The sequence below is a fragment of the Phyllobates terribilis genome, unplaced genomic scaffold (assembly GCF_046119375.1).
Source record: "Phyllobates terribilis strain yellow unplaced genomic scaffold, ASM4611937v1 Scaffold_5__5_contigs__length_657084704, whole genome shotgun sequence".
Taxonomy (NCBI): Eukaryota; Metazoa; Chordata; class Amphibia; order Anura; family Dendrobatidae; genus Phyllobates; species Phyllobates terribilis.
Window position 1 is genome coordinate 65963355 of NW_027362765.1, and position 25029 is coordinate 65988383.

The 25029-nt window shown below is 44.6% G+C and overlaps 1 protein-coding gene across 2 annotated transcripts in view; it reads right to left on the reverse strand.

Moving 5' to 3' along the window:
* Positions 1–1763: 1763 nt before the first annotated feature.
* Positions 1764–25029, reverse strand: part of LOC141270721 (uncharacterized) — a 48281-nt gene continuing 25015 nt past the window's right edge. The window contains exons 6-12 of one of the 2 annotated variants that reach the window (XM_073680816.1): positions 23052–23141; positions 20965–21114; positions 20656–20835; positions 20450–20573; positions 20269–20366; positions 12570–12660; positions 1764–4672 (exon numbers count right to left, since the gene is read on the reverse strand). In XM_073680816.1, coding sequence (XP_073536917.1) covers positions 3501–4672; positions 12570–12660; positions 20269–20366; positions 20450–20573; positions 20656–20835; positions 20965–21114; positions 23052–23141 — 1905 coding nt within the window. In that variant the 3' untranslated portion in view covers positions 1764–3500. The remainder of the gene's footprint in view (positions 4673–12569; positions 12661–20268; positions 20367–20449; positions 20574–20655; positions 20836–20964; positions 21115–23051; positions 23142–25029) is intronic. The other variant, XM_073680817.1, reaches the window with a different exon arrangement.

Below are 25029 nucleotides of genomic sequence, written 5' to 3' on the forward strand. Positions count from 1 at the left end.
CATTAACGACCAATCTTTGAGTTTGATCACTAAGCCAGTTATGAATCCACCTAACAGTTGCCTTGTCCATTCCATACTTGGTCATTTTTTCAATAAGGATAGTGTGAGATACTTTGTCAAATGCTTTGCTGAAGTCAAGATATACTATATCTACAGCATTTCCCTGATCCACCCAGTCAGTGATTCTGTCAAAGAAGGAAATTTAGTTAGTCTGACATGACTTGTTAGTTACAAACCCATGCTGACTCTGGTTAATCACTTCATTCTTATCCAGGTACTTACATACATGTTGTTTAATAATTTGTTCAAAGATCTTTCCTGGTATAGAAGTAAGGCTCACAAGCCTATAGTTCCCTGGGTCCACCTACTTCCCTTTTTTGAAGATAGGAACAACATTTGCTCTTCTCCAGTCTTCTGGGACTTCTCCTGTTCTCCAAGAATTTTCAAAGATTATGGAGAGTGGTTCTAAAATTTCTTCTACGATCTCCTTCAGTACTCTTGGGTGTAATTCATCTGGACCTGGAGACTTGAACTCATTTATGTTAGCTAAATATTCCCTCACAATCTTTCTGTTTACAGATAACCTGGATTCTTCTATTCCTTTAATAGGACAGTGAAGATCAGTTGATGTTACATTTTCTTTCTGAGAGAAAACAGATGCAAAATAGGAATTAAAAAGTTCGGCCTTCTCAACATCCTTTCTTACCATTTCACCATTTTCATCCTGTAAAAATCCTATAGCATCTTTGACTTTTCTTTTACTTTTGACATAAATCAATTTTGGAACAAAATTTCGGGGTGTCTGTTCTTCTTGCCATTCATAGTATTGATAACATCCTTCTCCAGCACCACATTTCGAATGTGTTGATTCTTCTTCTGTTTCTTTATTGTCCAGGTTTCGCATCTGTAGAGAAGACCAAACTATGTACGAGCCATGTCTTCATTGCCAGTGAAATGTTCCTCAATTTGAAGACCTTGTCCAGTGACTTCATTGTTGAATGGCCCATAGCTATTCTCCTATTGACTTCAGGTGTCGTCGCTGCATCTTGAGTGATCATTGATCCAAGTAGGTTGAAGTCTTTCACAACTTCCAGTTTGTTGCAGTCCATCTCAAATGAATCTCTGTCGTACCTGGCAGTAGTCAATATCTGTCTTCTTTTTATTGAACAGTAGTCCCATGTTTCAGCTTTCCATCTTGATAAGTCCTTCATTCCATCTATGCTTATTGCCATCAATGTTGTGTCGTCTGAGTATTTAAGATTGTTGACGATCAGCAATTTTGATTCCTTCTTTTTTGCAAGTCCAGCCTTCCTGAAAATAGCTTCTGCGTATAAATTGAAGAGAAATAGTGACAGGGTTCAGCCTTGCCTGATGCCTCGCTTTACTTTGAACCAGGAGGTCACCGTGGTCTGTTCGGACTGTTGCTTATTGATTTAAATGTTCCTAATGAGACTGGCCAGATGGTTTAGATAACCCATATCCTTCATGGTATTCCAAAATTTCTGATAATCAACAGTCAAAGACTTTGCTTTAGTCAATGAAGCAAATATAGATCTCCTTGATGTATTCTTTGGTCTTTTCCATTATCCATCTAATGTTAGCAATCACATCTCTTGTTACTCTTCCTTTTCTGAATCCGGTTTATTCCCCTGGCAGCTCTTTGTTGAAGAAATAGTAGAGCACGGCACTCATGACAGCAGGTGCACAAGTAGGAGCCAAATATGTAGTATAATATCTATGAAGAACTTGGCACTCAATTGATGTAAAAAATAGATGATTTATTTGCAATCCACAGTGAACATATGACATTTCGGTCTCAGTTTAGACCTCCTTCAGATATACTGTTTATAAAACAAGTGAAATATAGAAAAAACAATGTGTAAACAGATGTACAAAAGAATAACAAACAAGTATTACATATCCATATACTCATCTAATATCTCAATCATGGTCATTACTGACAAGAGCAGAATAAACTGTATAGTAATGTATTGGAGCAGATATAATAATTCAGTACAGCTCATATGGAATCGACCAAAAAAAGGATGCTGATAAACCCAGTGGAAAAACAAGGGCATAGTAAAACAGGAAAAACAGACAGCATAGCCAGAACAATAGACAGAATTTTTAGAAAATAGCAAAAGGCAATGGTACTCACCAGCCAAGGTTTCAAGAAAAAATGCACACCAGGACACGGCCGGCCCCCTTTTGTTAGAAGTAGGTAACACAGGTGCAGAATGCTAATGAACAATCGCAATCGAAAATAGCAAAAGTGTGTGAATTGCACCCTACTGCAAGTTTCATCTGTGTGCAGTTTTAATGCTGGGTAGTCGCCCCTCCAGTGAGAGTGAGTGAGGGCGATTGTTCATTAGCATTCTGCACCTGTGTTACCTCCTTCTAACAAAAGGGGGCCGGCCGTGTCCTGGTGTGCATTTTTTCTTGAAACCTTGGCTGGTGAGTACCATTGCCTTTTGCTATTTTCTAAAAATTCTGTCTATTGTTCTGGCTATGCTGTCTGTTTTTAATATTAGAGTAGGGACTCGCAAAACCGTGAGGACCCTTGACGATGGGTTGCGAGCTTACGTATTTTGGCCAAAATATCAACTAATACCTCATATGATATTTTTTGCACTTTTTTTATCTGCCAGGGCACGGCCAGGCCCAGTAATGGTGACCTTGTGAGTGGGGGCTTCACAACTCTGCGATGCACGGATAGGGTGCCGGGCATCCCGCCTAGTCGAATAGTAGGGGCGTGTAATAGGATGCTGGCTAGGCACAGTGCCGCGAGTGTGTGAATTGCACCCTACTGCAAGTTTCATCTGTGTGCAGTTTTAATGCTGGGTAGTCGCCCCTCCAGTGAGAGTGAGTGAGGGCGATTGTTCATTAGCATTCTGCACCTGTGTTACCTCCTTCTAACAAAAGGGGGCCGGCCGTGTCCTGGTGTGCATTTTTTCTTGAAACCATAGTAAAACAGGTCAGGAGTGTAGTCAGATAAAGACTAAAAACCAAGTGAGCATTACCAGCATTAGACACAGGAGGGTGCAAGATATAGTATAGAGCAGTGAACAGAAGACTTAATTAGCTCTATTGAAATATTGTCACTCCAGGCGCTTTATTGCTTGACAGAAGCTTTATAGCAGCAGACTTTGTGTTTAAGGATGTTCAGCTCTCTGCTATGTCCAGTCTTAGTTTCTTCCCATATCTCAAGAGTCATTCTTGTAGATGTGCTCCATATGCTCTTTCCATCTTTCCTTGATCTCTTCTGGCTCAGTTAGTTTATTCTGTTGTGGTCTTTAAACTTGCCCATTCTTGGTTGAAAGTTTTGCCTTCTCTCTTTCATCTTTAGATTTGCCTTCCTGGTCTTGCCCCTCAGATGTTCACTTTTTATCTAATTTTTAATAATCATTTACTGTTCTAAATTGTTTTCACTTTCTTTTGGAGACTTTACTATAAATTGTATTTTTTTTTCTACATTTTGTCAATAAAACAAAAGAAAATGGTTACTTTTTTGTGTGAATTTTCTGATGTTTAACAAGATTTCCTTTCAGATTAAAACATTTCTCACAATTTGAACATGAATATTGCTTCTCCTGTGTGTGAATTCTCTGATGTCTACCAAGCTGTGATTTTCTGTTAAAACGCTTCCCACATTCTGAACAAGAAAATTGTTTCTCCCCTGTGTGAATTCTCTGATGTGTAACAAGATTTGACTTGTCTGTAAAACATTTCACACATTTTGAACAAGAAAATGGCTTCTCCCCTGTGTGAGTTCTCTGATGAGTAACTAGATGTGATTTTTCTGTAAAACATTTCCCACATTCTGAACAGGAGTATGGCTTCTTCCCTGTGTGAATTCTCTGATGAGAAACAAGCTGCTCTTTCCGGTTAAAATATTTCCCACAATCTGAACAAGAATATGGCTTCTTCCCTGTGTGAATTCTCTGATGTGAAACAAGCTGCTGTTTCCGTTTAAAAAATTTCCCACATTCTGAACATGAAAATGGCTTCTCCCCTGTGTGAATTCTCTGGTGATTTATAAGTGTGCCTTGCTTACCAAAACATTTCCCACATTCTGAACAAGAAAATGGCTTCTCCCCTGTATGAATTCTTAGATGTGTAACAAGATTTCCTTTCCAATTAAAACATTTCCCACATTCTGAACATGAATATGGCTTTTCCCCTGTGTGAGTTCTTTGATGCATTACAAGTCTTGAATTAGTAATATAACATTTCCCACATTCTGGACATGAAAATGGCTTTTCCCCTGTGTGACTTCTTTGATGCATTACAAGTCTTGATTTAGTAATGCAACATTTCCCACATTCTGAACATGAAAATGGCTTCTCCCCTGTATGAATTTTCTGATGTCTACCAAGTTGCGATTTTCTGTTAAAACATTTCCCACATTCTGAACATGAAAATGGTTTCTCCTCTTTGTAAGCCATTTTGAGTTCAACATCCTTTCTGTGCCTTTTGTTTTGCTTATTTGTCTTTGTTGAAGCAGAAAAAAGGACCCCTTGAAAAGGAACAGATGACAGATTTTTTCTGATAAGGGCTTGAGGTGTATCCGGTATAATGTCATGGTCTTCATATGTACCTGGTGCGATACCAAGATTATTTGCTGCAAAATCTGAAAATATCAGACGTCCCTCTGAGCTCCCGATACAGTCACCTGCGAAGAATAAAAATTATTATTACTTTTCAATGGAATTATATAACAGTTTATATTCTTACAGTAGTTTTCAAAATAGTGTGTTCAAAAAAATGAGTTAAGCACAAAATCTTTATACTAATTTTTATTTCCATGTATTGGGAACATTGCACACTGTTTCCTAATTCAAAACATGAAGAGATATGTATATAATTTTTAACTACCGTATTTTTCGGACTATAAGACGCACTTTTTTCCTCCAAAATTTTGGAGGAAAGTGGGGGATGCGTCTTATACTCCGATATATATATATATATATATATACATACATACATACTGTGGGTGGTGTGGGGGAAGCTGCAGCGGCGGAGGAGCGAGGCACAGGAGGCAGAAGCCCGCTGATGCATCCTACACTGTGCCTGCTGCAAAAGAGAATGAATATTCACTGCTCCCCATGCCCATGGGGAGCAGTGAATATTAATTTTCCTTAATAGTGTGCACACTGTATTTGTAGCATGGCTCCTAGTATGTATGGCCCCCCTCATCCTGGTAAATATGGCACCCTTCATCCCTCATCCTGGTATGTATGGCCCCCCTCATCCCTCCATCCTGGTAAGATTGGCACCCCCAGATCCTCATCACGCTGCACACACAAAAAATAAACAAACAATTATACTCACTTCCTCTCTGCTCCAGCGCTGCGTCCTGCTCTGGTGGAAAAGGTGAGTATAATTGTTTATTTTTTTGTGTGCAGCGTGATGGGGGATCAGGGGGTGCCAAGCACACCAGGAAGAGGGATGAAGAGGGCCATATACATACCAGGATGAGGGATGAAGGGGGCCATACATACCAGGTTGAAGGGTGCAATACATACCAGGAAGAGGGATGAGGGGGGCCATGCATACCAGGATGGGGATGAGGGGTGCCATGCATATCAGGATGGGGGTGAGGGCCACGTATGACAGGAAGGAGGGTGCCATATATACCAGGATGGGGGATATTAACAGAATTGGGGGACATTACCCCTATAACAGTGTCAGCAGCAGACCCCCTCCCCCTTAACAGGGCATCATGACCACATTTTTTGCTTACATTTTATTTTCTATTTCCCTCCTCTAAAACCTAGGTGCGTCTTATGGTACGGTGCGTCTCATAGTCCGAAAAATATGGTACTTTACAGAAAATAACAAAAAATGAACATTAGGCTGTTCAAAAAAATAGGAGTGTCTGCATTTGTCTTTATAAACTCACAATATGTAATCTTTTGTTTTAGGACTTAGCATTCCTGTGAATCACTAACCTAATATTTAGTTGTATAACTACAGTTCTTTAGAACTGCTTCACATCTATGTTGCATAGAGTCAACCAACTTCTGGCACCTGAGAACGGATTCCAGTCCAGGATGCTTTGACTACATTCCACAATTTTTTGGCATTTGTTGGCTTTGCCTCAGAAACTGCATTTTTGATGTCTCCCCACAAGTGTTCTATCGAATTAAGGTCCGGGGATTAGGCTGGCCACTCCATAACCTCAATTTTGGTGGACTGGAACCAAGATTTTGCTTGTTTACTGGTGTGTTTAGGGTCATTGTCTTGTTGAAACACCCATTTCAAGGGCCATTTCTCTTTAGGCCAGTTGATGTGTTCTTTGGCAAATGTATTCGCTTCAGTACATATTTTTTTTTTTTTTTTAACAGTGAGACTTTGCTGGGACTTCTTGCTAAGAGATTAGCTTCACACAGGCGTCTTTGAACTGTCACAGTACTCACAGGTAACTTGAAACAGTCTTTGATCATCCTGGAGCTGATCATTGGCTGAGCCTTTGCCATTCTGGCTATTCTTCGATCCATTCGAATGGTAGTCTTCCGTTTTCTTCCACATCTCTCTGGTTTTGCTTTCCATTTTAAAGCATTAGAGATCATTTTAGCTGAACAGCCTAGCAATGTTTGCACTTCTTTATACATTTTACCCTCTCCAATATACTTTTTAATCAGAGTACGCTGTTCTTCTGAACAATGTCTCAAACGACCTATTTTCTCAGGCTTTCAAGGAGAAATGCATGTACAACATGTGCTGGCTTCACCCTTAAATAAGGGCCACCTGATTCCCACCTGTTTCTTCACAGAATGATTGATCTCACTAATTGAACTCCACCTTGCTATTATTTTGAACACATCCCCTTTCAATTAATTATTCAAATACAGACTCAAAAATATTGCAGATCATGAATGCGGAGTCTGTTGGTTTTCTTGGAATCTACTGCACCAACTGGTAAATTGTTTGACATATAATTTATACCAATAACAGTGATTAATTAGTCATATTGGACTGCTATTATTTTGAACACTACTGTATATTGCAAAAGACTGGCTGATAAATTATAGTGTTGGGCCACCAGGTTATGTCCTTTCAAAATTTCACATCTCTATTATACCCGTATTCGCTGTAGATTCATGCTTCACTGTGTCTGTGATTAATCAGTTCCAGTTACATCTTGCATAATCCTGTTAATTTCCCCTTGACAAATCAAAGTAAAATTGTTAGACAGTCTAGTATAGGAGGACCTAACCGGATTATACAAGACGGTTCCACATTAGGAATTCTCAAAGATAAACAGGTGGAATAACTTTCGGTAGAACACCCTGTTTAGCCAGTCTTACGTGCCCTCCCCAAAATCCACAAAGCTAGGATCCCTCCTCCCATTAGCCCCATCATATCTGGGATTGGGTCAGTAACAGAACACCTAAGTTAATGGCTTGACACAACCCTTCAGCCATTGGCCCAAAGAACCCCGTTTTGTTTTTTTTAAGGACTCATGCGACATTTTAGAACATTTTGCTAACAAAACTTGGTTTAGTGAATTAACATGGCTTAGTTGTCATGTTATGTTATATTTTTATACACATTTATACCAGATGATGTTGCAATTAAAGCCCTAGAATTTAATTTATTGCAATACAGTACATTTCCAACGGATTTCCAATTGTACATCAGCCAGGTTACCCATTTTATTAGGACACTTTTTTTTTATCCTTTGATCACTCATTATTTACAGTGTCAAGGCGTGTCAATGGGGACCAAATATTCTCCCTCATTAGCTAATTTGGTTATGTCATTCTGGGAGATGGAATTTCTCCATTCGACTGCCAATCCTTTTCTAGCACAATTGATATGGTATGGCAGATACATAGATGACCTTCTCTTCATATGGGGGGGCTGTGTATCTGCCATACCTGAATTTGTCAAATACACTAACAGTAATGAGTACAATTTAAAATTCACATCCATTTCTCATGTGATGCAAATTTCCTTTCTGGATTTACAATTAACTGACATTCCCAATAAAATGATTTCTACAGCAACTTATATTAACAATTCTCCATACTCCTCCTTCTAGACCTGTCCTCTGCCTTCGACACAGTTGATCACTGTCTCCTACTACAAATTCTCTCTTCCTTTGGCGTCAAAGATCTTGCCCTATGCTGGATCTCCTCATACCTTTCCAACCGCACTTTTAATGTCTCCCACACTACCTCTTCATCCCGCCCTCTCTCTGTTGGGAGTTCCTCAGGGCTCTGTACTAGGACCCCTACTCTTCTCCATCTATACCCTTGGCCTGGGACAGCTCATAAATTCCTACGGTTTCCAGTACCAATTGCCCAGCGTATCCAGTTCAAACTACTAACACTGACCTACAAAGCCATCCACAACCTTTCTCCTCCATACATCTCTGAACTAATCCCGATATATTCCCTCACAATCTCTGGTCCTCCCAAGACCACCTCCTCTCTGCCACACTTATTCGTTCCTCACCCAAATGGCCTCCAAGACTTCTCCCGAATATCCCCCATCCTCTGGAATTCTGTACCTCAACACGTCCGATTATCTGCCACAGACGGAACCTGAAAACCCATCTCTTCAAGAAAGCTTACAACCTGGAATGACCACGCTTTCGCATCACCACCACCAGAGTTGCTGCAACCCCCCACCTACTGTCTCCTTCCCCATCCTGTAGAATGTAAGCGCGCAAGGGCAGGGTCCTCTTCCCCCTGTACCAGTCTATCATTGTTAGTTCATTTACTGTAAGTGATATCTGTATTTTTTTATGTAACCCCTTCTTATGTACAGCACCATGGAGTCAATGGTGCTATATAAATAAATAATAATAATAACAACAACCCATTATGGGTAATACAATATTACCAATTGTGGTTGTAATATTGTATCACTTAGCTACATTTCCTCATTAAATGAACATAAAACGTAGTTATCATGTAAGGGATTTTTTAAATGTGGAAATAAATCGCTGTAGAAATTGTTCCGATTCACATGTAACTAAAACATTTTCAAATCATGCCAACACTTGCAAATATGATATTAAACAATACATTAATTGTAACATTCAAGAGGTCATCTATGTTATAAATTGTTCACAGTGCAATAAGATGTATGTGGTATGCACTTCACCCAAAGTTTCCATTTCAGAACATATCACAGACACAGTTAATGTTGCCAATACCAACCGAAAGGTATCACAGGCATCTAATCATTTCATTACCCACCATTACAGACACACCTCATCTGTTCAAGTCTTAGCAATTGAGAAAGTTAGAAGATCCGATAGGGGAAGAGGACCATAGGAGACGCCTACTTACCAGAGAAGACTTTTGAAGCTACAATTTAGGTACTCGCTTCCCGGATGGTTTCAATTTGCGCAGAGAAATCATGTTTCATTATTAATATATGAAGATTTCTCTCCTTTTGTATATATATTTTCTTTTCTATGTAACTTATCATAGTTAACATGATTTAAATTTTAGAAGATATCAGTGTATACTTCTGCGCTAACACTTATATAAAAGTACAGATATTGCAGCCCAACAGTTGATAGGTACCTTCCCCAAGAGTGCAAACTGACCTGGGCTCACAATGTGATATAGTGGGAGTAATGATGGATCCAGTGATCAATAGATTGATAGTCACAGAGTATCCCCTGATCCACCGCAGGGTGACTAGCTGAGTTCAGTTGTACTAGGTATGTACAGCACCGTTGGTTCAAGTAGTCAAATGAATAAAATACTTACTATTCAAGGAATTTTGTTAGCAGTCCTCCAGCTCCCATTCTACGGTAGTAAGTATGGCAGGTTCCTCTGGCAAGGTGAAAACGTTGCGGGGGTGTCCTCCCGAATCAGCCCCTCCCTTATGTCCTTGTCCGAGGTGATGGTAAACAGTGGAGCGCTCCGGCTCCACCTGCTGCGGCTTACACTGTGCCCGCTGCTAAAGAAAATCAATATTCACTGCTCCCCATGCCCATGGGCGTGTGGAGCACTGAATATTCATTCTCCTTAATAGAGCACACAGTGTCAGCACCAGCCGTGGCTCCTGCAGTGTCTCGGCGGTCACGTGTGCCCACTATTAAAGAGCATGAATATTCACTCCTCTCCACACCTATGTAGAGAGGAGTGAATATTTATGCTATTTAATAGCAGGCACACGTGACCGCCCAGTCGCTGCAGGAGCCGCGGCTGCAGCTACAGTGTGTGCATGCTATTAAGGAGAACGAATAGTCACTACTCCCCACATCTATAGTCCCGGCGTGGGGAGCTATGACTATTCCGGCAGTTCATCTCACTGTGTGAGGGCGCATGGCAGTGACGTTATGTGAATATGTTTTTTCTCTCGTTTACACAACCCTGTTCATTGCAATTGAAACTATTTATTTTTCCGTACATTTTTACAACACTATATTTGACTAAAGTTCATCTTTTCAACTAAATTATTTCCCCTTCTCAAAAATGACATAAGAAGACATGCTGGGTAGGTAGGTACATGTCCAAAAAAGCCAGCAACTGCAAAATGCTTCTGTATTGGTGTCACGTGAAGGGGTATCAAAGTAAACTAGTATAGAGGCATACACAAAGAGACGTGCAAAGTTAAAGATGTAGAGTTTTTAAAATTAATTTGCTATTTTTTTCACAATTTTTTTTTTACCTTTCTCAAAAAAGACATAACAAGAAATGCTACGCGGGTACATGTCCAAAAATGTAACAACTAAAATAGGTGTCAATTAAAAAAAAAATCTGACACACCACTTAGTGAGGTAGATATTCACAGTTATATGTCTGGATTTAGGTCAATTATATTTAGTACTTTTCAAAATATTATTAACCCCCCTTTCACAAAAATGAAGGGCAAGGTAAATGGACAAATTCAGTTCAGTCAGTCACTTGTGACAAGCACATTTTCTCTTATTGACACCAAGTTCAGATTTTCTTGTCTTTGACAAATATTGTGCTGGCTTGCTGTTTTCTAGTGCATGAAAAATTTGGAAAAAAAAAAAAGTGTAATTCAAATGAAGAAAGAAAAGATGCCAGCCCATCAACACTATATCTCAGATTAATCTTACTGGCTTTGCATCTGGCACCTATTTTCTGTCTCTCTCTACTAGTCAACTGAATCTCTGTATTATTCACAGAATACCACACTCATTTTGTACACTTGTGCAGTTCTACAATATATAATGTCTGAAGTAATTGTCAGATGTTTTAGGGCTTTCTCTTCCTATTGCTGAGCTATGAACTCAGATGTCCCCTCACTATACAGAACCACCCTAAAAAGGGTGCAGCATTCGCTGCCTCAGCTTTAATAAAGGCTGTGATATTATCTTCTTATTTGTTGCACTAAACTACATAATGTGTTAGCTGCAAGGCATCATGGAAAAGCCCACGTGGCCACGTCTGAGGTCACAGGAGCCTTCTGTGGCGGATACAACCATTGGCAAAGTGAAAAATATAAATTCGCACAACTCGAAATTGATCAAATTTGCAGAGAAGTGAATTATTTAAAATTCTAAATGAATTAAATTTGCATCAAATCAATTTGCTAATCTTTACTCTATTCTGGTCCAACTAATGGATCAAGATATTGCATGTAAAAGAAGGCAGTTCCAGAACGTATCCACAACGCAAATCTAGAGCTGCACATGGAGCTAAGCAAGTCTGCAATTTGCAAACATGACTCAATATTTTTGACAAGGCCATCTGCATCCAGCCTTATCCATGCCTACAGCAGCGGGAAGTCTCAATGCCTTCTATGAAAATTCAAACTTTAGCCTCAGGCAGAAACAGGAGCTGACGCAAGAATGTACTTAACAGTGAAGCCTGTTGCTGGTAATGATTCTGTCTTATATGTGGACAGAGGCCGCGCATGTAGGCAGAGGCTTGTCAGTCACTGTCAGCGGGTGGAGAAAAGCCGCCAGGGAGCCACCTGTACGACTAGTCATCTGTGTATCTCGGTCCCCGGCGGCTATTAAAAGCCATAGCGTTTCAGCGTAAAACATACATGGCTGAGAACGTACAGCCAGTGCCTGACACACGCTGCCCACGGATTTCGCAGTATGCATCAGGTGTCAGGTTCCCTTTAAGTACTAAGGAGCCAATACATCAAAGTGTTTACTGCGGTTTTCTGGCATAAAACACTTTGAAAAGATGCAAAAGTTTTACAAACTTTGAAGCTGTGTAAAAATGTTCCAATTCTTGGCACCAGTCCCAGCAGCTCCTCCAAAGTGGGTGGAGTATAGACCGGGGTAGGTGGTGTCCACCAAATTCATCAACAGTTATGTCACTCCAGTAGCGTAACTTACGCCGGCCAGACATGTTTCTCCAGGCTGTCACTGACTTGAGTACCATTTCTGGTGAATTCATTAAGTGATGTGCATCTTATCCCACCTCACACTTTGATTCAGACTGGGGTGCACAGAGCCTGTCTTAATGAATCAGCCCCTAAACCTTTAACCGTAAAATCCACATCAGAAGTTCCATGTGAACATACTCTGAAAAAGATCAACACCTATAATTATTCTACACGCGAGTGACTGAGTAATATCGGTAACTTCTCTGCATTTAGTGGTCACTACTCACCTGCGCAGTTATCTGTAGGAATCTCCTCTTTACACCACTCATCACCCCTCACATATGTCTCTGTAGTATTAATATGGGGCAGATCTTTACCCTGAAAAAAGATTTTAAAAGTCACAGAAAGATAGAGAAGTCATAAGAAATTATGTAGAAATACAGAAAAGATCATTTAATGTCCATGATCAGCTTTATCCTGTCATCTCCACCAAGTATAAAACATACACTTAAATGGCCACATTATTAGAGACATCCATCTAGTAGCACGTTGGGCCTCCATTGGACTTCAGAAGTGTAGTAATTCATCGCGGCAGATTCCAATAGGTGTTGAGACTGTTTCCCAGGAATACTGGCCCATGTCACCAGGATAGGTTCTTGCAGTTGCCAAAAATTAGATGAACGTACTAACATGCTCTGAACAACCCATTGTACCTCGTCCCAGAGATGCTTTATAGGATTAGAATCTGAGAGTAGGCAGCTGGGAAGGGGAGAGTTACAGAGGGTCAGCCCTGCAGCTGGGCAGGGGAGAGTTACAGAGGGTCAGCCCTGCAGCTGGGAAGGGGAGAGTTACAGAGGGTCAGCCCTGCAGCTGGGCAGGGGAGAGTTACAGAGGGTCAGCCCTGCAGCTGGGCAGGGGAGAGTTACAGAGGGTCAGCCCTGCAGCTGGGCAGGGGAGAGTTACAGAGGGTCAGCCCTGCAGCTGGGCAGGGGAGAGTTACAGAGGGTCAGCCCTGCAGCTGGGCAGGAGAGAGTTACAGAGGGTCAGCCCTGCAGCTGGGCAGGGAAGAGTTACAGAGGGTCAGCCCTGCAGCTGGGCAGGGGAGAGTTACAGAGGGTCAGCCCTGCAGCTGGGTTACAGAGGGTCAGCCGTGCAGCTGGGCTGGGGAGAGTTACAGAGGGTCAGCCCTGCAGGGGAGAGTTACAGAGGATCAGCCCTGCAGCTGGGCAGGGGAGAGTTACAGAGGGTCAGCCCTGCAGCTGGGCAGGGGGGTTACAGAGGGTCAGCCGTGCAGCTGGGCTGGGGAGAGTTACAGAGGGTCAGCCCTGCAGGGGAGAGTTACAGAGGGTCAGCCCTGCAGCTGGGCAGGAGAGAGTTACAGAGGATCAGCCCTGCAGCTGGGCAGGAGAGAGTTACAGAGGATCAGCCCTGCAGCTGGGCAGGAGAGAGTTACAGAGGGTCAGCCCTGCAGCTTGGCAGGGGAGAGTTACAGAGGGTCAGCCCTGCAGCTGGGCAGGGGAGAGTTACAGAGGGTCAGCCATGTAGCTGGGCAGGGGAGAGTTACAGAGGGTCAGCCCTGCAGCTGGGCAGGAGAGAGTTACAGAGGGTCAGCCCTGCAGCTGGGCAGGGGAGAGTTACAGAGGGTCAGCCCTGCAGCTGGGAGGAGTCTTGGGAGATGTTTCTAGGCGGTTCACTGTATATACAATAGACTGTAGTTGTAGTGCCCGTTTCCTTTGTGGGGCTCTGTAGAGTGAAGTTGTGGCAACATCTACTATAAATTATTGGCACTTGAGACATGATATTAGATGTGCAGAAAAATCTGTAATTAGTGGAGAGGTTTACTCTATCAATAGACCCCAGCGTGCTACTTGACTCTAGTGGTAAATTTAAAGTTGAAGGAGGAAGTGAGGCCGGACCAGGGTGTGTGTATCAAGAGAGGATGAGAATAGCCTGCTTCTAAACTGAACACTGATAAGTGGCCGAGAAACTGGAGTCCAGCTGGCAGAACTTGGGACCAGATCAGAGATCCTGTAAGGAAGTAGAGAAAGCAACTCTCGTGGTTCGGAGCTGGAGGTAAAGAAATGTAGCCAAGCGTTAGTGCGGACCCCAAGATGACAAAGAGAGGCCAAGTATAACCCTGACTTTCAGTTTATAAAAATCTAGAAAGCCAAGCCAGGACATGGATTGTACAGAGAAAGTGGACTACATGGAAAATAGTCAAGGAAAGTGCTATAAGGAAAGATGGAGGGCAGCGAAAACTACTGGATGTAATTGCTGGAAAATGTATAATTCACATGCCTCTGTGGGAAACAGAACATTTTATTTACAAGTCATGTATTTGTTAATCTTTCTGCCCTTTTCATAATATATATAGTCCCCCATCCTGTTATGTGCTGCCCCCATTCTATCCTGGTATGCATGGCATCCCTCATTCCTATCCTGGTATGCATGATACCCCCTCATCCCTATCCTGGTACCCTCTCATCCCTATCCTGGTATGCGTGGCACCCTCATCCCCAATCCCGGTATGCGTGGCACCCTCATCCCCAATCCCGGTATGCGTGGCACCCCTCATCCCCAATCCTGGTATGTATTGTACCTGATCATCCCCAATCCTGGTATGTATTGTACCCGATCATCCCTAATCCTGGTATGTATTGTACCCGATCATCCCTAATCCTGGTATGCATGGCACCCCTCCATCCCCCAATCCTGGTATGCATGGCACTCCTTCATCCCTCATCCTGGTATGCATGGCACCCCTTCATCCCTCATCCTGGTATGCATGGCACCCCTTCATCCCTCATCCTGGTATGCATGGCACCCCTTCATCCCTCATCCTGGTATGCATGGCACCCCTTCATCCCTCATCCTGGTATGCATGGCACCCCTTCATCCCTCATCCTGGTATGCATGGCACCCCTTCATCCCTCATCCTGGTATGCATGGCACCCCTTCATCCCTCATCCTGGTATGCATGGCACCCCTTCATCCCTCATCCTGGTATGCATGGCACCCCTTCATCCCTCATCCTGGTATGCATGGCACCCCTTCATCCCTCATCCTGGTATGCATGGTACCCTTTCATCCCTCATCCTGGTATGCATGGTACCCCTTCATCCCTCATCCTGGTATGCATGGTACCCCTTCATCCCTCATCCTGGTACCCCTTCATCCCTCATCCTGGTATGCATGGTACCCTTTCATCCCTCATCCTGGTATGCATGGTACCCCTTCATCCCTCATCCTGGTATGCATGGTACCCCTTCATCCCTCATCCTGGTATGCATGGTACCCCTTCATCCCTCATCCTGGTACCCCTTCATCCCTCATCCTGGTATGCATGGTACCCTTTCATCCCTCATCCTGGTATGCATGGTACCCCTTCATCCCTCATCCTGGTATGCATGGTACCCCTTCATCCCTCATCCTGGTATGCATGGTACCCCTTCATCCCTCATCCTGGTATGCATGGTACCCCTTCATCCCTCATCCTGGTATGCATGGTACCCCTTCATCCCTCATCCTGGTATGCATGGTACCCCTTCATCCCTCATCCTGGTACCCCTTCATCCCTCATCCTGGTATGCATGGTACCCTTTCATCCCTCATCCTGGTATGCATGGTACCCCTTCATCCCTCATCCTGGTATGCATGGTACCCCTTCATCCCTCATCCTGGTATGCATGGTACCCCTTCATCCCTCATCCTGGTACCCCTTCATCCCTCATCCTGGTATGCATGGTACCCTTTCATCCCTCATCCTGGTATGCATGGTACCCCTTCATCCCTCATCCTGGTATGCATGGTACCCCTTCATCCCTCATCCTGGTATGCATGGTACCCCTTCATCCCTCATCCTGGTACGCCTTCATCCCTCATCCTGGTATGCATGGTACCCTTTCATCCCTCATCCTGGTATGCATGGTACCCCTTCATCCCTCATCCTGGTATGCATGGTACCCCTTCATCCCTCATCCTGGTATGCATGGTACCCCTTCATCCCTCATCCTGGTATGCATGGTACCCCTTCATCCCTCATCCTGGTATGCATGGTACCCCTTCATCCCTCATCCTGGTATGCATGGTACCCCTTCATCCCTCATCCTGGTATGCATGGTACCCCTTCATCCCTCATCCTGGTACCCCTTCATCCCTCATCCTGGTATGCATGGTACCCTTTCATCCCTCATCCTGGTATGCATGGTACCCCTTCATCCCTCATCCTGGTATGCATGGTACCCCTTCATCCCTCATCCTGGTATGCATGGTACCCCTTCATCCCTCATCCTGGTACCCCTTCATCCCTCATCCTGGTATGCATGGTACCCTTTCATCCCTCATCCTGGTATGCATGGTACCCCTTCATCCCTCATCCTGGTATGCATGGTACCCCTTCATCCCTCATCCTGGTATGCATGGTACCCCTTCATCCCTCATCCTGGTACGCCTTCATCCCTCATCCTGGTATGCATGGTACCCTTTCATCCCTCATCCTGGTATGCATGGTACCCCTTCATCCCTCATCCTGGTATGCATGGTACCCCTTCATCCCTCATCCTGGTATGCATGGTACCCCTTCATCCCTCATCCTGGTATGCATGGTACCCCTTCATCCCTCATCCTGGTATGCATGGTACCCCTTCATCCCTCATCCTGGTATGCATGGTACCCCTTCATCCCTATCCTGGTATGCATGGTACCCCTTCATCCCTATCCTGGTATGCATGGTACCCCTTCATTCCTATCCTGGTATGCATGGTACCCCTTCATCCCTATCCTGGTATGCATGGTACCCCCCTCATCCCTATCCTGGTATGCATGGTACCCCCTCATCCCCAATCCTGGTATGCATGATACCCCCTCATCCCCAATCCTGGTATGTATGGCACCCCTCATCCCAATACTGGTATGCATGGCACCCTCATCCCAAATATGGTATGCATGGCACCCCCTCATCCCTAGCTTGGTATGCATAGTACACCATCCCTCATCCTGGTATGCATGGTACCCCTCATCTCTATCACGCTGCACAAACACAAAAAAATAAACACATACTCCTCACATTTCTTCCCTGTGCTCCAGTGCTGCGTCTTTTTGCCGGAGGAAGAGTGTGGTGCCGGAGTACGCACGTGCCCATACTGCGCTGTCCTGCGCCATTTTGCTGAAGACACACTGAAAATGCGGCAACACTCCTCCCGGTCAGGTAAGTATGGAGCCGGAGATCGTGGCATGAGTTCAGTGCCTACGCATACCGCGATCTCCGGCGCCATACACTCCTCTTACCTGTAACAGCTCCATGCGTTCTTCTGTCTGGAGCCAGACTGCGCAGGTTAGTCGTGCTTGCGCAGTCTATAAAGGCTTCAGACAGAGGGATGCTTGTATCATATACACACACATATGTACCCACACGCACACGGTCAAAATTGTTGGTACCCCTCATTTAATGTAAGAAAAACCCACAATGGTCACAGAAATAACTTGAATCTGACAAAAGTAATAATAAATAAAAAATCTATGAAAATGAGCAAATGAAAGTCAGATATTGCTTTTCAACCCTGCTTCCACAGAATTTAAAAAAAAAATTAAACTCATGAAATAGGCCTGGACAGAAATGATGGTTCTTCTTAACTGAATATTTTGTTGAACAACCTTTTGAGGCAATCACTGCAATCAAACGATTCCTGTAACTGTCAATGAGACTTCTGCACCTCTCGACAGGTATTTTGGCCCACTCCTCATGAGCAAACTGCTCCAGCTGTCTCGTGTGTGAAGGTTGCCTTTTCCAGACGCCATGTTTCAGCTCTTTCCAAAGATGCTCAATAGGATTTAGGTCAGGGCTCATAGAAGGCCACTTCAGAATAGTCCAATGTTTTCCTCTTAGCCATTCTTGGGTGTTTTTAGCTGTGTGTTTTGGGTCATTATCCTGTTGCAAGACCCATGTGACTGAGACCAAGCTTTCTGACACTGGGCAGCACATTTCTCTCTAGAATCCCTTGATAGTCTTGAGATTTCATTGTGCCCTGCACAGATTCAAGACACCCTGTGCCAGATGCAGCAAAGCAGCCCCAGAACATAACAGTGCCTCCACCATGTTTCACAGTAGGGACAGTGTTCTTTTCTTGATATGCTTCATTTTTCGTCTGTGAACATAGAGCTGATGTGCCTTGCCAAAAAGTTATATTTTTGTCTCATCTGTCCATAGGACATTCTCCCAGAAGCTTTGTGGGTTGTTAACATGTAGTTTGGCAAATTCCAGTCAGGCTTTTTTATGATCTTTTTTTCCAACAATGGTGTTCTCCTTCGTCGTCTGCCATGAAGTCCACTTTAGGTCAAACAACGACGGAAGGTGCGATCTGACACTGATGTTCCTTGAGCTTGAAGTTCACCTTTAATCTCTTTAGAAGTTATCCTGGGCTCTTTTGTTACCATTCGTATTATCCGTCTCTTTGATTTGTCATCAATTTTCCTCCCGCGGCCACGTCCAGGGAGGTTGGCTACAGTCCCATGGATCTTAAATTGCTGAATAATATGTGCAATAATACACTGCTCAAAAAAATAAAGGGAACACTTAAACAGAATATAACTCCAAGTACATCAAACTTCTGTGAAATCAAACTGTCCACTTAGGAAGCAACACTGATTGACAATCAATTTCACATGCTGTTGTGCAAATGGAATAGACAATAGATGGAAATTATTGGCAATTATCAAGACACACTCAATAAAGGAGTGGTTCTGCAGGTGGGGACCACAGACCACATCTCAGTACTAATGCTTTCTGGCTGATGTTTTGGTCACTTTTGAATGTTGATTGTCCTTTCACACTCGTGGTAGCATGAGACGAACTCTACAACCCACAGAAGTTGCTCAGGTAGTGCAGCTCATCCAGGATGGCACATCAATGCGAACTGGGCAAGAAGGTTTGCTGTGTCTGTCAGTGTAGTGTCCAGAGGCGCTACCAGGAAACAGGCCAGTACACCAGGAGACGTGGAGGGGGCCGTAGGAGGGCAACAACCCAGCAGCAGGACCGCTACCTCCGCCTTTGTGCAAGGAGGAATAGGAGGAGCACTGCCAGAGCACTGCAAAATGACCTCCAGCAGGCCAAAAATGTGCATGTGTCTGCACAAACAGTTAGAAACTGACTCCATGAGGGTGGTATGAGGGCCCAACGTCCACAGATGGGGGTTGTGCTCACAGCCCAACCCCGTGCAGGACGCTTGGCATTTGCCACAGAACACCAGGATTGGCAAAGTCGCCACTGGCGCCCTGTGCTCTTCACAGATGAAAGCAGGTTCACACTGAGCACGTGACAGACGTGACAGAGTCTGGAGACGCCGTGGAGAGTGATCTGCTGCCTGCAACATCCTTCAGCATGACGCTGAAGAGAGTAGAACAGAATTATTATGGGCACCACAGAGTCAGAAGACACTGCGAGTAGACCGGAGCAGCGGGGAATGGGGAGAGGTGAGTATTTAAGGTGGGCTCGGTGCCAGCGCTGGTACCGGGCTCCCACGACTCGCGGGCCCCATAGACGCACATTTCGAGGACGCACGTTCAGTTTCAGAATAAACAGCCAAATCCTGCCCCTGGGGCCCGGTGAGGAGGGGGGCTGAGACCGGGTTCCCCTCATCACCAGGCCCCATACCCAGTATAGCCCTGATGGTGGCTCTGACTCTCAGTAGACTCTTCACATCATTGCAGATAAAAATCGTATAAGGTTGGCAATTTTTGAATTTACTTGTGCTGTGACAGTGTTCAATATAATTCAGTTTGCTCAATCCTCCCATTCTGAAACCTGATCAGTCCGATTTATGCTGCACTCCGCGGTCATGTGTCTAATAAATTTCAGATGGGAGTGTGAAACTGTTTCTAATAAATCGGCCATTCAGTGTATAATACTGGGGGATAAAAAAAGACTGAACACAAGACCTTCACAGCCATCTATACATCATAGGGGAGATTTCATGACATCTCTCTATCTACCTGATAATTCTGAAGAAAATCGGGATCTTCTTGTTTACAGTCCAATAGAAGAAGAGGACGGGGACATCTCTCTGGTGTTGTCCTCTCACTGGATGGAACTGGAGGAAACACAAACAGGGACTGAATTCATTCTTTACATACAGATAATTATAGGCCATGTGTATTTAGTCCTGTCTATTACCTGGTGATGTGAGGGGCTGGGGAACCTCCATCATGACGTCCTTGTACAGATCTTTGTGTCCTTCTAAATACTCCCACTCCTCCATGGAGAAATAGATGGCGACATCCTGACACCTTATAGGAACCTGACACATACAATGATACAGTCATCCCCCGATCCCTTCATAGCGTTACTGTATAATGTCCCAGCATTCCCAGCAGTGTCACCTCTCCAGTCAGCAGCTCAATCATCTTGTAGGTGACTTCTAGGATCTTCTGGTCATTGATGTCCTCATGTATCAGGGGGTGAGGTAAAGGCCCCGTGGTTGGGCTCAGGGATCTTCCCCACCCCTCAGACACAGGGGTCTGACAGCGCTCACTAGAGGTCTTCTTCACTACTGTGTAATCCTGGTTATGGAGACACACATTAATAAATCTCACTACAGACATTTCCAGAGTCCTCACCTCTCCAGTTCTGTCCATCTGTTATTCCCACAGATAAGAATGATGTAATGTGACGTCATCAGAATCTCTCACCTCTCCAGTAAGCCGGAAGAGGATCTCTAGGGTGAGGTGTAATATCCTCTCCGCCATCTTGTCCCTATCCCCATCCATCCTTGATGGGTCAATCAGGAGAATTCTCTTATATAGAAGATCTCCACTGAGAGGATCCGATATTGTAGGGACCTGAATGGGGAGAAGATGACGATGTAACATCATAAAGATCCCATGTAAGAAATCTCTGGAGCGGTTACTGGCTTCTCATGATACATCCAGTCATGGCCCCGTCCTGCCCCCGGTATAACACACAGTCACATTACAGTCACATACAGAAATAGATACAGGCTCGCCCAAGACAGCTAAAGAGTCTCAGCATTGAAGGCGTTAATGTCCCCTGTGCCCAGTAATGGGGAACCTCCACCTGCAGAGCCGCACACTAGATATATGGCTGTGACTAAATCCTAGTGGGTGATAGGATCTGGTGACTTTTTCCACTAGGATTTAGCTTTCTCATGTAGAGCTGGCTGTACCCCAATGGGCAGAGAGCCCCGGTGCTTCCCCCAGGACTGAGTCCTGTCCCCTCTATCACACAGTCCCTGCTCCCTCATTACCGGTCCCCAGTGTAGAGTCCCGGTGCTTCCCCCAGGACTGAGTCCTGTCCCCTCTATCACACAGTCCCTGCTCCCTCATTACCGGTCACCAGTGCAGAGTCCCGGTGCTACCCCCAGGACTGAGTCCTGTCCCCTCTATCACACAGTCCCTGCTCCCTCATTACCGGTCCCCAGTGCAGAGTCCCGGTGCTTCCCCCAGGACTGAGTCCTGTCCTCTCTATCACACAGTCCCTGCTCCCTCATTACCGGTCCCCAGTGCAGAGTCCCGGTGCTTCCCCCAGGACTGAGTCCTGTCCCCTCTATCACACAGTCCCTGCTCCCTCATTACCGGTCCCCAGTGTAGAGTCCCGGTGCTTCCCCCAGGACCGAGTCCTGTCCCCTCTATCACACAGTCCCTGCTCCCTCATTACCGGTCACCAGTGCAGAGTCCCGGTGCTTCCCCCAGGACTGAGTCCTGTCCTCTCTATCACACAGTCCCTGCTCCCTCATTACCGGTCCCCAGTGCAGAGTCCCGGTGCTTCCCCCAGGACTGAGTCCTGTCCCCTCTATCACACAGTCCCTGCTCCCTCATTACCGGTCCCCAGTGCAGAGTCCCGATGCTTATCCCAGGACTGAGTCCTGTCCTGTCCTCTCTATCACACAGTCCCTGCTCCCTCCCTTAGAAGCACCGTAAGGACGCGAAATGGCCATCATCCACTCTACTCTTCTCCCGCATGTTTTCTTCCCCTCACTGCATACTTCTAAGATGTCTCATTTGAAGAAACAAAGGACTGCTTTTATTTAAAGATTTGGCGAGTGCTCCCTTTCCCTAAATTTTCACTTTCATGACATTTAATGTACTTGGCAATTGCACCACCTACGAATCTTGGAGCACGAAGACAGGGATAAAGAGTGGTAACTACTGCATGTGCATTTAATGGTATGGTGCCTGATTACTTCTCTATCTTGGAAGACTCTTGGCAGTGCCCTACTCTACTCTAACCCATTAAACATTTCTTAAAATATCCAATACTCTTTTTAGGTATATATATATTTTTTTATTTTGCTTTAAGGGAATGTGTCACATACATTTTTTTTAAATGACCAATAATATTACATACAAGGAATAAATACCGTCATACCATGACTGGACCACATATTACCACCACCACATAGTGACAGAATAATACCACATTCAAGGAATAAATATCACCACACCATGACCAAATCACATATTACCACCACATAGTGACCAAATGCTATAATACTGATTATTAAACAAAAACCACAATACTAATAATATCCTCTGTATATAGCGTATAGTGTACAGGTAATACAGTGATCACCAGTGACATTATACACAGGAGCTCTGTATATAGTGTCAGTGTACTGGTAATACAGGGATCACCAGTGACATTATACACAGGAGCTCTGTATATAGTGTCAGTGTACTGGTAATACAGGGATCACCAGTGACATTATACACTATATACAGGGCTCCTGTGTAAGTATACAGGTAACACACTGACTCACCAGTGACGTCTCTAGTTGAAGTCCTTCATCTTCGCTTTTCTTCTTGATCCAGCACAGACCGCCATCACTTCTTCCAGGCAGGACTCGTCTCTGCAGAAAAAAAAACACAGTTATCTAGAGCACATTCCCAACTTCAACACTATGAAGAAAAAAGTGACATATTGGTGCCCTGCACAGTAACACTACCCGTCCCTCACTAAAAATAGTATCCTCAAAAATAAAATACATAACAGCAGTAATAATATCCATAATTAGCTCCTACAGTAATAATGTCCCAAATCCTGGCCCCTTCCTGTAATAATGTGTCTCATTCTTGGCCCCCATTGTGTCTCATTCCTAGCCCCATATGTTCTTCCATCATGGCCCATGTGTCTCCATCCTGCCACCAGGCCCCATATGTCTCATCCTGCCCCCAGGTCAAATGTGATATCCCATTCTGCCCCAGGGCCCATATGTTCTCCAATCGTGTCCCCATATGATATCCCATCACGGCCCCATATGTTCTCCCATCCTGCCCCCAGACCCCATATGATATCCCATCCTGGCCCCATATGTCTCCGTCCTGCCCCCAGGAGCCATATGATCTCCCATCGTGCCCCCATATGATATCCCATCCTGGCCCCATATGTTCTCCCATTCTGCACCCAGTTGATATCCCATCCTGGCCCCATATGTCTCCATCCTGCCACGAGGCCCCATTTGATATCCCATCCAGCCCCCATGCCTCATATGATATCCCATCCTTGCCCCATATGTCTCCATCCTGCCCCCAGGTCCCATATGATCTCCCATCCTGACCCCTTACAAAAAAAAACAGAAAAAAAATGTTTCTCCTTATCTGGCCACGGTCCATCAGCGCCCTCGTTCTCATCCATTTGAGGGTTGGACGCGCCAGCTCATAGCAGTGAAGTCATACGCCGCCGATGTGCGCGCTGACGTTAGCTGCCGGCCTCTGATTGGTTGGCGGCTGTTAACTGTTGTCGCCAGGGCCGGCTCCAGGCTTTCTTGGGCCCTGGGTGAAGGAGTTTCAGTGGTCCTTTTTAACACATGCCACAATTCATCACGCACAGATAAGAAATATAGGTATGGTACAATGCCAAAGATTTCACTTACTTCTTACATTACATGAGTGATATCTATTGTATATTCTACAATAGCTCAGAAACTGGCGAATCCTCGCAGCATACAGTGCGTACGTTGGGGGGGATTAAAAAGTCTGCAGTCACACAGAGTGACTGCACACTTTTCATTTTAGACCAGAGAGTATAGTCCTCCCTACAGTATTATGGGCACCACACAGTGCTCCATACAGTATTATGGGCACCACATGGTGCTCCATACAGTATTATGGGCACCACACGGTGCTCCATACAGTATTATGGGCACCACACGGTGCTCTATACAGTATTATGGGCACCACACGGTGCTCCATACAGTAGTATGGGCACCACACAATGCTCCATACAGTATTATGGGCACCACACAATGCTCCATACAGTATTATGGGCACCACACAATGCTCCATACAGTATTATGGGCACCACATAGTCCTCCATACAGTATAGTAGGCCCCATATATTGCTCCATACAGTATAATGGGTCCCATATAATGCTCCATACAGTATAATAGGCCCCATATAATGCTCCATACAGTAGTTAATTGCCCCATACAGTATATAATGGCACCATGTATTGCTCCATACAGTATATAATGGCCCCATACAGTATAATGGGCCCCATATAATAAAAAAAATAAAATACTCACCTCTCCTTGTCCCCTATGGCTGCTGCTCCGTTCTCCTCAGAGTCTTCTAGCTCTCTGCCCTGCTCACCACAGAGGGCGCACTGTAGTGACGTCATCTGCCCTGAGACGTCACAGAGAGTCAGAAGACACTAAAGAGAGTAGAACAGAATTATGGGCCCCATATATTGCTCCATACAGTATAAAGGGCCCCATGTAATGCTCCATACAGTATAA